This window comes from Bremia lactucae, linkage group LG4, assembly GCF_004359215.1.
Source record: "Bremia lactucae strain SF5 linkage group LG4, whole genome shotgun sequence".
Taxonomy (NCBI): Eukaryota; Oomycota; class Peronosporomycetes; order Peronosporales; family Peronosporaceae; genus Bremia; species Bremia lactucae.
In genome coordinates this window covers 6,283,215-6,297,876 of record NC_090613.1, presented here as the reverse complement: position 1 = coordinate 6,297,876, position 14,662 = coordinate 6,283,215, and the positions used below count along the sequence as shown (strand labels likewise).

The 14,662-nt window shown below is 43.5% G+C and overlaps 4 protein-coding genes across 4 annotated transcripts; 2 read left to right on the top strand and 2 right to left on the bottom strand.

Annotated features, from left to right (window-relative positions):
* Positions 1 to 1,298: 1,298 nt before the first annotated feature.
* CCR75_009390 (uncharacterized protein) lies at positions 1,299 to 3,114 on the top strand (the record flags this gene model as incomplete). The annotated part of the gene is made up of 3 exons (XM_067967431.1): positions 1,299 to 2,521; positions 2,585 to 2,658; positions 2,723 to 3,114. 3 exons carry the CDS (start codon positions 1,299 to 1,301, stop codon positions 3,112 to 3,114), a joined length of 1,689 nt encoding a protein of 562 aa, XP_067816931.1.
* Positions 3,115 to 3,236: 122 nt separating this feature from the next.
* On the bottom strand, positions 3,237 to 3,506 carry CCR75_009391 (uncharacterized protein; the record flags this gene model as incomplete). The annotated part of the gene is made up of 1 exon (XM_067967432.1): positions 3,237 to 3,506. One exon carries the CDS (start codon positions 3,504 to 3,506, stop codon positions 3,237 to 3,239), a length of 270 nt encoding a protein of 89 aa, XP_067816932.1.
* A 99-nt stretch (positions 3,507 to 3,605) lies between these two features.
* Positions 3,606 to 5,594, top strand: CCR75_009392 (uncharacterized protein; the record flags this gene model as incomplete). The annotated part of the gene is made up of 3 exons (XM_067967433.1): positions 3,606 to 3,824; positions 3,912 to 3,977; positions 4,059 to 5,594. 3 exons carry the CDS (start codon positions 3,606 to 3,608, stop codon positions 5,592 to 5,594), a joined length of 1,821 nt encoding a protein of 606 aa, XP_067816933.1.
* A 316-nt stretch (positions 5,595 to 5,910) lies between these two features.
* On the bottom strand, positions 5,911 to 8,219 carry CCR75_009393 (uncharacterized protein; the record flags this gene model as incomplete). Its single annotated transcript, XM_067967434.1, has 2 exons — positions 5,911 to 7,948; positions 8,038 to 8,219. 2 exons carry the CDS (start codon positions 8,217 to 8,219, stop codon positions 5,911 to 5,913), a joined length of 2,220 nt encoding a protein of 739 aa, XP_067816934.1.
* Positions 8,220 to 14,662: the final 6,443 nt, after the last annotated feature.

Here is a 14,662-nt window from a genome sequence, read left to right as displayed (position 1 = left end):
GACAATGAGCGACGGATCGGCATCCTCACTGTTATAGTGGGATGGAACCTTAGGCCCTGTTAACGCGACAGCAGCAGTAGCTGTCGGCGTTTCACCTCGCGCTGCTGTCAACGCAGTGCGTGCGCTTTGCGCGAGGTTTAGTGGGCGTCTTCGCAGACGACCCACCAACGTGGCCCCTTTTAGGTGGCATCTTTGGCGCCGTGCATGAAAACACAGGTCGCTAGAGTGACTGAGAGAACTAGCGGAGCATTAAGCAGCTCGCAGTTCCTCCTTCCTCTTTGACAAATTTTAAAATGTAATTTCGTACTTAAAAGAAGGTAACGGGCTAAAGTTGCCCTAATGTTACACAGTCCCTTTAAGTACACTTGGTGTACTTAAGAGGATGGTCAATAACTAAATTATAGTAATTAGACCCAACACTCGGGTGTGGTGCACATTTGTGACCAACTTTTGTGTATGTGATGCACATAGGTGCGTTCAAATTAGGAGGGATGACGCCTAGCGTCATCCGTTACGCGAGGTACCAGAAAGATACGTTAGCAATATATATTAAGTGTTATCTATAGAGATGACATATTTATTGGTAAAATAGGTATTTATATTTAATACGATTAAATATGAATCAGTCTGAAACTACTTCCTACTTGATAAGTGCGCACGAGGAGCCGGACTACCACTCCCGTGACAACACTTAACTAGAGAATTTGGCGTTGGGTGAGGTCGCTAAGGCGCCCACCACAACTATCTCGCTGCACGCAAGAGAAGGCGGTCTAACGCTTCCTCGCTGTGCTATGAAGGTGTGTTCTTAAGTAGAGCGTGGCCGCATTAAGACGTGGCCACCTACAGAAGTGCATAATGGTTTTTCATTCTCACCTTAAGTAACAGAGCCGAGCATTCACCAGTCCCTCTTCTCATAAAGTGAGAAGAGGGACTGGTGAATGAGCGTGTCTTGCTCAATTTCATCGCAATTTGCTGTATTTCCAAACATTTGCTTCATATCTTCAAGCGACCTCATAATCGTTTCCTTATCCTTCACTCTTCCGCTGCACGCCACTATGTCATCTTTTAGATAATATTAATTAACAACCTTTTAGTGTTAATTTCATGTAACGATACACCCCGTTACATGTACAAGACGTTATAAAGCAATTTTAGGCAAATAATATTGGAAATAGAAATCTTTTTCCATGACAAGCCAATTACGCCAATGAGCAGCTTCGATTGTAATCGAGTACTGTGAATTATGACAAAATTTTCAGAACGAAGCCTTTTCAAAGATTTCAAACATTACAATCACGATGCAACTTCGAGTGGCAGTCTTGGCCCTTGCGCATCTTATTAAATTGGCTTCCACCTCCTCAGTTCGAGCATTAGACGGCTTTGGCAATGCTGTAGCTTGGTGGTCAGTGCTCAAGTTGCCAACGCACGTGCAATTTCCCAATGGCACTGTACTGCCCACGCCATGCGACTGTCCCGTTCCAGACTGCACCAATGTTCCAACTGCTGGGTGGTCAGCACTGAATTCTCGAGCTACAGGGCTTTGCTACCTATATGCAGACTCAAAAATGCCTCAATTCCAACACTTTCGAGACTTGGGCTACGAATGTATAGGCCAAGGCGGGAATGATCCGTTGAGTCACACATTGAAACAGAATGAAAAGAGTTCGTACTGGGCGCTCTTTAATGACCAATATAATGGAATTGCTGCAACCTATGACCCACACGTCTTTCCAAACGTAAGAAAATCGAAACATGTATGCGGAGGGGACGATTTATTTAGTGCTCATGCAAAAGGAGCTGTTGCCTTCCAAAACGACGGCAGTGGCGGTTATTTCTTACAAACATCAACACCCAATTATCCAGATCCAACAAGAAATGACTCGTTTGTAAAGCTTGGGTGCCAGACGGATAATAACGTGGAATTTGCTCAACACATGGTCGCCATGTCGTTGCAAGACAAGGAATTATTCGAGCTTGGCAATAAGCTACAGCTTGCGAGACTGTGCTCGAGCAATTATTATCGCGATCAATCTTTGCGTGAATTACTAGCCAGTACGCATTTATTGAAAGACGGACGTGAACAAATTAATACCACGGCTGCAGCTTTTTATCATGCGCTATTGGATCCAAACCTTCCAATCCAGCACCCATCCGATCCGATGAAATTCGAGTTTCGACTTAAATTAACGAATGAATTTCGAAAAATCAAGTCTTTTGTATTTGAGCCACTTGGTAAATTTCAAAAACTATTAACTTGTTTAAGTAATGAAGAAGAAGTTCGCGTTCTTGTAAAGAGTCCACGTGCTGCAGTACCACCGTGGGCTCTTGTAGCCGAGATGTTGGATTCTGATATTAGTGTGGCTTCGTGGTGGGATGGAAGCTACGGGATTCCTACGATTTGTGCTGGCGATATTTATAGCGATACGCCTTTGAAGTTTTGCTTGAATAATTCAGCTACTGGCGTGGAATTAAATGGGAATGGAGGTGCTCCGTACAATATTGAAAACCTCATTCAAGCCACGTAGGGTAACAATTGTATAATGTTTGAAAGGTTCTGCTTGTGTCATGTTGATGTTGTTTGTAGGTGGCACATGAGCGATGGCAATTCAAATGTAACGTGGAAGTTACTTGGAGGTCGCGTTGCCGATGGAAATCACGGTAAGTAAAGTATTGATTGACGGCAGGATTTAAAACTGATTTAATACAATTGCGATGAAAACAGCAAAATGGGGGTTAACAACTCCTCGCTCAGGACATGTAAATCTTGCTAATGCCTATGTGATCTTTGGCGATCTGAATATGGAGGGTTTTCCGTGCTCGAAGCAGTGCAACGGCTCCCAAGCAGGTCGAGGCGGAACTTTTTTTTCTTTTCTGCAACCAAAATTGCACAAGAGTCTTGCTGAAGCTGTAATTTCAAAGGCGTGTTCGTGTTCCGCTGAGTTATTGCGTAAAAGCAAAAGAATGATGAATGAAACGTTACAGGACCCTCGGCTACCTGCTTTTGAAGAGCGACGGATGTGTCATCGTGGTTGCATTAAAAAAATTAATGACCGTTTGGCACCAGATCAGTTGCCCACATTGAGTAAAAATGCTTCCTCATATTGGTCTGAATGAGCAGGTTACATGTTTTATACAATTTATAAAAATGGATTGCTTTTGCTATTATTCGTCAACTCGTAGGGTTATTTGGACGCCGAGATGTACAGCACTGTCATAGTACAAATAAAATAGCATCGTTAATTATTCATTAGACCGAATGGATAAATTAGTTGCCACCAACCGTTGTTGCCACGAATAAAACAGTCGCCGTATTGAGCTTTCAGCTGTCCGTTTTGAAATTCTTGCGTCTGCTCCATGGCAATATTCATAAAGCCATCTAGGCAAGCTAGCACGCCCTTGTACTCGACGCCATTGTTGAGTTTCACATCGACAGGACGCCCCAATACGCTTTTCAAGAAGTCGGACGGCGTTTTCTTAGTGCTTGCTTGTTGCTCGTGCTCGGCCATAATTATTCGATTTGGAAGATGCGGTTGATTAAAACGTATTGTCATTGGTTGTAAAGGACAAAAAAACATTTGCACGCAAGTTCTCCAATATTTTCGTTTATGGACCAGTTGCAGCGCGAGTATTTACGTGACGCGCGGCGTAAGGCTCCGGCCACTGACTATTTTGAAGCAAAAGACTGTGCTGAAGAGCATACGCACATTTTAACTCCGGCTAGCGGCAGTGGCGACGATGTGGATCCATTGGATGCTTTTATGCAAGATATCGACAAACAGGTGAAACAAGAGCGCAAGGCACCTTCAAAACGAGTGGCCGACAAGGTGCGAAGACATGTATACCTATCACACTTGCCAAAAAAAACAGTTTAAATATACGTTTTGCATTCATGTATCAATTGCAACTACCAGCCTCCCGTGTTAAATCTGGCGGATGAGGAGGAGGATGCAAGTTGCTATATGGGAGGATTTGCCCAGGTAAAAAACAAATGTTTTTTATCAAATTTCCCACGTGTTTTTTTATACTGCATGCATTCTGCATGACTTTATATTTGCCAGAGTACGAAAAAACCACGACGTGGCCAAAATAACGACAGCGAAGATTCCGACGAGGACGTGTATACCACGGCCAAGCAATTCGACACTACAGATGCTCTTGACGACAGGAGCTCAAAAGTCATGGAAGTATTGGCTCCAATTGACCATTCGTCAATTCAATACGAACCGTTTCGAAAAAACTTTTATTCGATTCACCGTGCGACAAGCATTCGTAGCACCAATGACGTGGCAACGCTTCAAACGAAACTGCGCATTTCCGTTGATGGAGATAATGTACCCGCTCCAGTCCAATCATTTACACACTTGAATTTCGATCGAAAACTGTTGCATACCCTTACGAAACTAAAACTTGACACACCAACAGCCATTCAAGCGCAAACTTTTCCCATTGCGCTTTCGGGACGGGATTTCATTGGAATTGCTAAAACCGGATCGGGCAAAACATTGGCATTTACATTGCCAATGGTGCGTCATGTGATGGACCAGCGCGAGTTGCAACGAGGAGAAGGACCCATTGCGCTTGTGCTTGTTCCGACACGGGAATTGGCGCATCAAACGTACATGTATGTGAAAAAGTTTCTCACGAGCTATGGTGCTTCGTGTGCGGCGATTTACGGTGGGGCTGGCAAGTGGGAACAAGTGCAAACATTAAAGAAAGGAGTTGAGGTCATTGTGGCCACTCCAGGACGATTGATTGAAATGATTCGAAAAAAGGTCGTGAAAATGACGCGTGTGACGTTTGTGGTGCTCGATGAAGCAGATCGGATGTTTGAAATGGGTTTTGAGCCCCAATTGCGTTCCGTAATGGGTCAAATCCGTCCCGATCGACAAACTCTTATGTTTTCTGCGACGTTTCGTCGACCTCTTCAAACATTAGCGCTTGAGGTGCTTTCAAATCCGATTAAAGTGACCATTGGCCAAGTGGGTCAAGCAAATGAAGACATTTGCCAATTTGCCATTGTGTTGCCAACTCATGGTGCCAAATGGCCATGGCTTGTGGCACACATGCCACAATTTGTGAATGATGGTCGTTTGCTGATTTTTGCAAATAGTAAAAATGGATGCGAAGAATTGGCAACAAATTTAAGGACTGCATGGCCAACGGCCCCTGCCCGTTGTTTGCATGGAGACAAGACGCAACAAGAACGAATGGAAGCATTGCATAAATTTAAGCAAGGAGATTGTCGCGTGCTTGTTGCGACGGACGTCGCTGCTCGTGGTCTCGACGTAAAAAACATTAAAACGGTCGTCAATTATGATGTAGCCAAGAGCATTGATACGCATGTCCATCGAATTGGGCGAACTGGACGAATGGGTCAAGATGGTGTCGAAATGGGTACAGCCTACACTCTTGTGACCCAAAACGAGTCCCAATTTGCCGCCCAATTAGTGGCTAACTTACACAAATCCGGTCAATCCGTATCAATGGAACTTCTTGCTCTTGCCAAACGAAATAATGGCCATTTTCAACCTTCTGTTGCCATGAATCGTATTGCAACACCTTCCGACTCGGCAAGTCGACAGGAAAGTCTATAGTGACGCCCTCCTTGCTGACAATGCGGCCGAACTCGAGCGATGGCACGATAAGAAACGCACCACCAAGGCCGATCAACGCAAAGGAATAGGATTCACAGGACCATGGATGCAATCAAAAATGCGACATAGAAACAACAAACCATCGGCAACAACTTTAGCCAGTGCATTTCACACGGGATTTGTCAAGTCATCCAGTGTACAAGCAACTCAAAACGGCAACACACTTACCCAATCGATGCAAAAGTATTCCCAACAATAAAAACAAAAAAGTACCTAATACCCCCCCCTACACTATATCCCATCAAACGCGCCTTTTCTATAGTGCGGTCTTTTTCGACTCGTTTTCAACCGCATCGACCTCTTCCATCTCGCTTTGCAATTCTTCCTTCGCACCATTATCAACTTCCATTGTCACCACTACATTCGTCGTACTCCCCTCTTCCTCTTCCGACTCGTCAGTCTCCATACCTGGAATCGGTTCAAATGAAATATCTTCAAACGTCGTATCAAACGTAGCCCACGTCCCTCCAGATTCAAAACGCGCCCAACGATCCGTGCTTCCCTCCTTGATGTTATTTCGACTTGGTGATTCGTGACGCCCTACTTCGTCCTCGTCTTCTTCTTCACTACTGCTACTATCATTCATAATCTCCGGGAGCATGGGCGTATCCGTAAACTTACCATCCACCTCCGTTTCAAACCCATTGGTATTTTCAGCATCAAACCCTGACGCACCGAGCATTTCTGCAAATTGAGCATTCAATAACTCGTCATTTTGATTAAACCCCATAACCGAGTATGGATCGTCACTTTCAAGTGGAAGCATTACCCCTCCAAGAGGAAGTCGTTCTGCTTCATACAAAGGTGCCAACACATTTGTCGACATGTCTTCCCACTTTTTCCACGTCACGTCATCGGCTTCAAACAACTCCAACACGGTATCCGCATGCCGCATGTCATTCAACGAACCTTCTTCATTCGTACTACTACGTAACTCATCCAGCATGGTCAAAATCATATTGCACATACGATGCAAATGCCCCATATAGCCCAATGAAAACCCTTTGGCCACGGCCATAACGCGATCATTTTCTTCATACGCGTCGAGAATACGAGCCAATAATCGTCCATCGTGTACTAATCGTCGTACTAACTCAATACTGCCACTCTCCAAGATCCCTACAACCATAGTTTCTACTTCCGTATGCAGTAAATTGACCAATTCAAATTGAAAAAACAAATCCAAACAACATGAAATGACTGGATATGCTTGAAATGCTTGATCCACGGCGTGGTATTTGCTTTGGACGAGCAATCCCACTACATGCACGGTTTTTAATCGACGAAATCCCAATCGTGGAACTTGTTCATGACGTTGATTTCGAATGGTTTCGATATCGAGATTCGAAGCAGTTAATACCTCACAAAGGTCTGGCATCTTCTCGACAAGACATGCCACAACGGGAGGAACGATTTCCGTCGCACAAGTATATTGTGCATTGGTGGCCCGTGATAGTAACGCACTTAAAATGGCCATGGCACCCAGCATGGACGATTTTCCAGTTAAACTCGTATCGTTACTTGGAACCGCCAAAGAGACGAGTTTCTCCACCATCCTTTGCGATTCCAAGTACTCGAGCAAGACAAACGATACTGGCGCACTGGAACTGACAGGGGACGTGGGCTCCGTGGACTGAATTTGGGACCCCGAGTGAATAATATCCACGAGCACTTCGGCAGCGTGTGTCTGGGCGTCGTTTTCAGCGTGGCTATCCGCGACAATATCCAGTACTAAATCGACCACTAATGGGTCCGATTGCCACGTTAACGTTTTGTTTTTAGGTGTGGTTTGGGTCTCACTTCCACTCATGCCTTCGTCGTCTTCATTGCCACACCAGGAAGGCGGGGAAGGACCATTTAACGACAATCCTGGAAATTCCATACAATCGTCCATATAATCGTTTTGATACGGTTGCAACAGTCGTTTCAGCAACTCGGCAATGGAAAAACTGGCAATATGGTGTGTGAAACCACGAAGTAATTGTGCCGAGTGTTTATTGAGCAACATAGTCATTTCGTGAGGTTTTCGCACCATGAGCATTGTCATGATTTTTTCAAAATAGCCTGCTAAACGCGGATTTAAAGGCGTGGATTGATAGACTAATGTAAAAAGTGTCTCGATAAGAAACCCATTGGACGCAGACACGAGTGTCTCGGTGATACTCGTAATGTCGCAACAAATGACCTCACAGGACATGTATGGATACTTGAGTGTACGGACAGCATCTGTCGGATCCTCGGACGTACGTACAACATAATTGACAAGTTCGAGCACAGTGGCTTCCTGAGATAAACTACAATTCAACACAATCCATGCAATAAAGAATTGGTGTCAGTATTATCGAGTTGACGAATGCAATTATTGTATTGTGCCAAGTCATACAAATCAATGAGCTTTGTATTGCGTGTCTTGACTTCTTGTACGAGTTCGTCTTCCTGGAGCACTTGCTCGAGTGTAAAAATGTCCTTTTCTAAGAGATCGTTCAGTGGACTCGATAGATTAAAGAGGGACGAGCCCTGCGCCCAGACGCTACTATCGTCAGCCATGGCAGAGAAGAGCGACATGATGTCAAGCGAGAAACAGCCCCTTCACTCGCCTTAGTGATGAAGGGACTCGTGAGTCGAGGGAAGCCGGAGGTGTCTGTACCTTCCCCCTTGAGTGTAGCTTTAACGTCAAGGAGAATATTTTTCAGGTTTTCGTAGCAAAATTTGAGTCAATAATAATTATTGGTCGCGAGGTAGGCAGCGACAGATTTATCCGCAATATATGGGTGGCCAATGTACGGATTGGTCAATAATTCACCGGAGGATAATAATTCCGCATCCGCTTGTAGATTTCGCCACCGAAACTCAGGCCTTTTTTTAAAGTATTGCGTGTCGGCTGGCGACCTGGATGCACATCAGCAATGGCCATTATGTACTTGTAAGTGCCGATTTATGAATTTGGTCAAAGCATGACGGGTGACAAGAGTAGTGCATCAAATACGTGTACAGAACATCGATTTGTGAATTATGTAAGTAGCTCCAACATTAAGTTTTACTATTTAACGAAAACGTTATTTGTTTTGCTGAAAAAAATAACGGAATCGACGTGCAAATGTGTTATGCATTTTACGAAAAATCAAGCCCGTAGATTGAACATGTGTGTTTATTTTATAAATATTTAATGGCCGCGGCTATGACCGCAGACATAACTACTACGGCCACAGACAAAAGTACTTGGGCCATAGACAAAAGTACTAGGGCCACAGACATAAAGTAAATTTACAACATGCTACATTATAATTGGTTTAAATTTCCAAATCAGGTATCCTGATAACACAAATCGCGATTTTTTTATTTCTATCGACCGATTTTCGGTGACCTATCGGACTGCGGTGTTGTTAGCATGAGCTTCCGCGACGTGTTTTTGCCGTGCTTCTCTTTCTCTCTCGCTCTCTCTCTCGCTCCCTTAGCTTAATAGAGAACATTCTTGACTGTACCTGATAAAATCTTCCAATACTCTGACGACTGACTGTGCCGATCCTCACTCAATCTGCTATTTTCTCTGATTTATCTGGTTTCACCGCTTTTAACCGCACTAACGAACTATTAATATTCAATGGACGCTAAGCAGCAGGAAAACAGACAGCTCACTGAGCGGAAGGCCATTTAAGAACATATCAATAAGATAGCGGCTGCAAAGGGCTATGGACTTGTCACCAAATCCTCTTACAAGCAAAGAGATGACAGACAATTGGTTCACTATAAATGTGATCGTGGAGGTTTAGACCGAAACCGTCACAGCCTTCCCCAAGAAACAAGAAGTCGAATGGCAAAAGGCAGTGCCCTCATTGACTGTTCTTTCAAAGGAGTTGTAACAGAAGCAAAAGGTAAGCTATGCAATATTTTTGAGTAAATAATTTACTGAAGATATCAATGCATTAACAATCTCTACCTTCCTTACAGACAGCACCTGAACCTTTACAGTCACTTGCAATGAACACAACCACGACTCCTCCACATCGACGACTGCCCATCCAGTGCATACTCGAATCTTGGAGGCCCAAGAGGAGGAAATTTCCGGACTCTTTCAGTCTGGTTTGAAAGCCCGACATGTCCATACCATTTTGAGGGAGCAAGATGTGCCATTGAAGATCACCAAACGAAAACTTTGGAATATCAAGCCAAAAATGCCATAGAAAAGTTTGATGGACGAAGTGGCCGCAACAACTTATTGTGCACGCCTGCAGAGCCATCGAAGAGCCTCAGATGCGCCAGCCTAAAAAAACGAAAGAGGGCGTATTTTAAAATGTCAAGCAAGATCAGGGCCTTGATGGATACGCTGTACCAAACCTTTTCGGATTACGGATTCAAAATAGACATCGAGAAGGATGCCTCGGGGCACATCACCCATCTGTTTTCGCGCATCCAAAAAACGTGGAGCTTGTTCGGAATCACTACGATATGCTTTTGCTGGATTGCATATACAAAATCAGCAAAACACGATTTCCTCTGCTACACGTTGTTGGAAACACCAATCTTTATTTGACCTTCTCTGCCGCCTTTGTTTTCACGAAGAGCGAGGATGCCAACTCGTACATGATCGCAATATTTTTTTATCCGACGATTGGTCCATGATGATCATCTTCCAAAAGGGTTTATGATTGACTGAGAGCTTGCGCTAATGAGTGCATCACAGAATACATTTCCCGCAGCATCCATCATACTTTGAATGTGGCACATTGAAAAAGAACGTCGTTGCCAAATGTAAAACCCCATTTTGCTGGGGAAGATGACAAACAGTGGAAAGCGCTCTCAAAAGGATGGAGAATGGTAATGTATCAACTTCTTTTTTTCTCTTTCTTTCTTCTTGTCATTGGAAATGTTCATTCACATTCGAATTTCTCTCGCTTGTATTATTCTTTTTGTATAGGTTGCCTATTCGAATACAAGAAATGAATTCGAGGAAAACTGGGAAGCATTCCGAAGCAGTTGGAATGAAAATCACACGAATTATATTGAATGTTTGTCATTGGCATGGATCAATCCGCACAAGGAGAAGTTTGTTCGGGCGTGGACAAATTCGATACGGCATTTCTGTCACACCGTTCCCTCCCGCGGAGAGGGTGCCCACAGTATCGTAGAAGAATTTATCGCAAGCAGCATGGAAAATCTTCTTGGATGCTGTGAACGAATAATTCACTCAATCGAAAGCTCCCGAATTAAAAATATACGACAGGACTAGCCAAACAGCAAATGAAGATTTTACCTTTTGGACAGCCCACCCCACGTGAAAACATTTTTCAAGATGTCAAAAGAAAGATCTCCTATTAAGTCCTTCGGAAAGTATTTGGAGAGGTAACATTGAAATGTTTTAGTGGTTTATTTGCCTGCATCGTCACTTCAATCAGTTATTGGCTAAAAATTTGTATTTACAGCTGGAAAAAGCTCGATGTCCATTGGCAGATCGTCCAAATCCATGCACCTCCACTTTCACTACTGTCTGGGGGATACCTTGTGAGAACCGGTTGCGGTTGATAATCGAAAGAGAGAGGACTTTAATTGAATATTATAGATGTTCATTGGGACCTCTTTCAATTTCCTCCACCACGTCCTCCTGTTGTTGACCAACCTGACAATGTTTTACCAGCCTTAATTCAAAGAGTTCAAGAAAACTTCAAAATCTTCCTTAACACCAGAAAGAGGCAGTAGTGAACGAACTGACAGATATATCGCAGGTAATTTATTATTATTATTTTTTTGTTCTTCTTTGTTGTTTCCATATGTGCTTTCAATTGCCAACGCACTTTAGATTAGTGGACACCACAGGTTCTAGACGAGCAGGAATTTGCGTGAACAAAAGGAAGGCCTAGCACAAGCAACAACACCTCTACGCAACGAGACCCGTCACACTTTGAAGATATAGAGGGGATACCTTCAAAGAGAAGGAAGCCACCAACATGCAGTGCTTGCCATCAAACAGGACATCGATGTACTTTCGCAGCGTGCCCTGTAAATGTTCAAGCTCGAAATCAATCTCTTTCAGCAGTCGGACCCTTTCGAACATCATCAAAAAAACAATCCATCTGATACATGAAGAGACATAAAGAAAAGAAGTTAGCTATTCTCAATATTATTTTTATCCAAAAAACATTATATTAGGGGGTTTCAAAGTTAAACATATTGGTCGCCAGAAATCAATAAAATTTATCGATAGAATAAAAAATCGCGATTTGTATCGACAGAATACCTGATTTGGAAATATAAACTTATCATAATTTAGCATGCTGTACGTGTACTTTATGTCTGTGGCCGTAGTAGTTATGTCTGTGGCCATAGCCGCGGCCATATATAATTTACGGGCTTTAGGAATGGTGCAATTGCGTTTACATAGCTAATAGTTTCAAAACATTGATTGAGTGAAAATTTCCACAAGGTTTAAATAATACCAGTAAATGTATTTATGTGAGGAAAATTCATTATGTTCTTCGGGTATGGAGGTATGATTTAATTTGATATCATTATTCATTTGTATGCTCGATTTTGAGCTCAGCACGATTCGTTAGAGCTTTTAGACAAATTTTGCACGGCTATTGTCTTCAATGGCTAAATTGATATTTGTTGGAAAGGTGTGAGCACAAGAGGGGAAAATGTGAAGTGAGTATATTTTGGTCCTTAGTTCGCTATAATGTGCTACCCTGTACTCCTTATAAGCCTTCAAGATCTTTCTAGAAACTTCTTTGTGACGTCATCGAATGATCTTATGCCTACGACTTCAGACTATGACGTAATGTCCGTAACTCGCGGTAGTGTCCATAGTCATGTCCGTAATCCTGTAAAATGTGCTCATAATGTATTGATAGGTGCAATACTAACACTACCACTCACCGCTAATGCTAACTGCGTCTGGGTAAGATGACACTTGCTTGAAGCAAGTACTTGAGTCGCTTAGTCCCCTAATGCCTTGGTCAACATGTCTGCAAGTTGGTCTATCATCGATTTGCATTTCACCACAATAATGATTCAAGTCACGTTCTCCCGAATGAAGTGATGACGAATATTGATGTGTCTGGTCCTGAAACTGTAGCCCGCATCACTAGCAAATTCGATCGCACATTGGTTATCTCCTCATACCAGCGTAGCTCCCACTTGCTCATGACCAAGACCCTAGTGCATCGCACGGACTCAAAACACTTCTTGCAAACACAGGCTTAAAACCAGGTACTCTGCTTCCACCGAGCTGGGCGCCACCGCTGGCTAATATTTTGACTTTTAACAAACGGCGCGCCTTCAATTGTTACCGACGACCCCGACACCGAGCGTCGGTAGTCGATAATACTGCCCCAGTCCACACCAGTGTATGCTGTGTCTTGAACTTCGCTGGCGCTGCCATCGTATGTGATTCCAAAGTCCCTCTTCAGCAAATATATGAATTGCAGCTTCCAATGCGGCTGACCTGAATTCTCTAAGAAACGTGACAGTTGCTGACCACATATGACCACATGTGCCACATCAAGACGGATATAGTTGTGATGTCACCGTATCAAGGATGTAACGGGGTGTATCGTTCCATAAAATTGACACTTAAAGGTTGTTAATAAATATATTATCTGAAAGGTAGATAATGTTTCTGGAATATTACCTTACATAGTAAGATTCGGAAAGCTTATCCATTGGTGGATATATGCCATTATATCTACTTGCTCCGCGGTCCAGTCAGCACTGGACGCGCGCAAAGAGAGAGACAGATAAGACTTTATTACATGTTTCGTATTAGTATATAATTATGTTGGTAGCATATAGGTAGAAACAGAAGAACTTAATTAGATAACATTAAGTTTTCTTTTAACCCTCTATAAAGCAAGTGTTTTGAAGAGAGTCTTCTGCTGCACGTACTAGTAAACGTGAAGTGACGTGTGGCACCACTTGCACTGAAGCAGTACAAGTCGGCAGTGCTCCGTTACACCTGGTAGCACACTTTTGTAGCACTTTGTAGTCCACCACAGTTCTATCATCTAACATGGACATGTTAGATGATAATGAAAATACGCGTCACAATTCGCGTGATAGCTACTCCTTTCCAAGTGATATAGAAATGAGTGCGGTCGAACAAATGGGTGCGGCCGAACGAATGAGTTCGACCGTATCGAATGAGGCAATCCTGGCCATGCTGTCCGGTTCGGGCAGAGATGCCCTCCGTTCAGCCATCGTCAAGTTAATTCAACATAAACTTGACGAGGCGAAGGAGAAAGTAGCCTTGCTTAATCAGCAAGGCTCTCAAAAAGCAGAACTGTTGATGTTGCAAGAGGCACAGACCTCTGTACCTACACGCGTCGTCCGCAAACCTTAAAGATAGACATCTTTAAGTATAGGAAAGTCAAAAAGGGCTCCCTTTAAGGTGGTTCGTCGAATTGGACGATGCCATAAAGGCTCGTCACATCGTCGACGAGCAAATGCAAGTCGCGTTCGCTCAATCAAATTTGGCAGGTCGTGCCAAAACTTGGGCACTAGGCCTCACGTTGCGCGGCCCATATGTATTTGGCTCGCTAGAGGCTTGTAAAGCGCGACTCAAACAGACGTTAGAACTTCCTAGGGCTGAGTTCGGAGCTCGATCAAAGCTTCTGAAACTCAAGCAACGCAAGCGTGATGTTCACGCTTATTTCCAGCATATACGATTCTTAGCGAGTTGTTATCACGAACAATCCAGCTCATAAAAACACGTTGATTTACGGCGTTTATGCAAGATCTTACCGGATGGTTCACCAGGACGACTTAATGTTGTCGCTGATGCGTTATCACGCCGACCAGATTTCGAGCTGGCTGCACACTGCAACAGTGAAACAGTGTCGCAACACTCATTAGAGCGTTCCGTCGTCAACTTTGCTTGATGACGTAAGGAGAGCCTACACAGAAAGTAAAGACCTAATGCGTTTAATAAATTATCTGATGAATACATCCAGTAAATCTTTCAAAGATTTATTGGTTTATATCGATCGTCATCCGATCGATACACAACACGCAGCGGC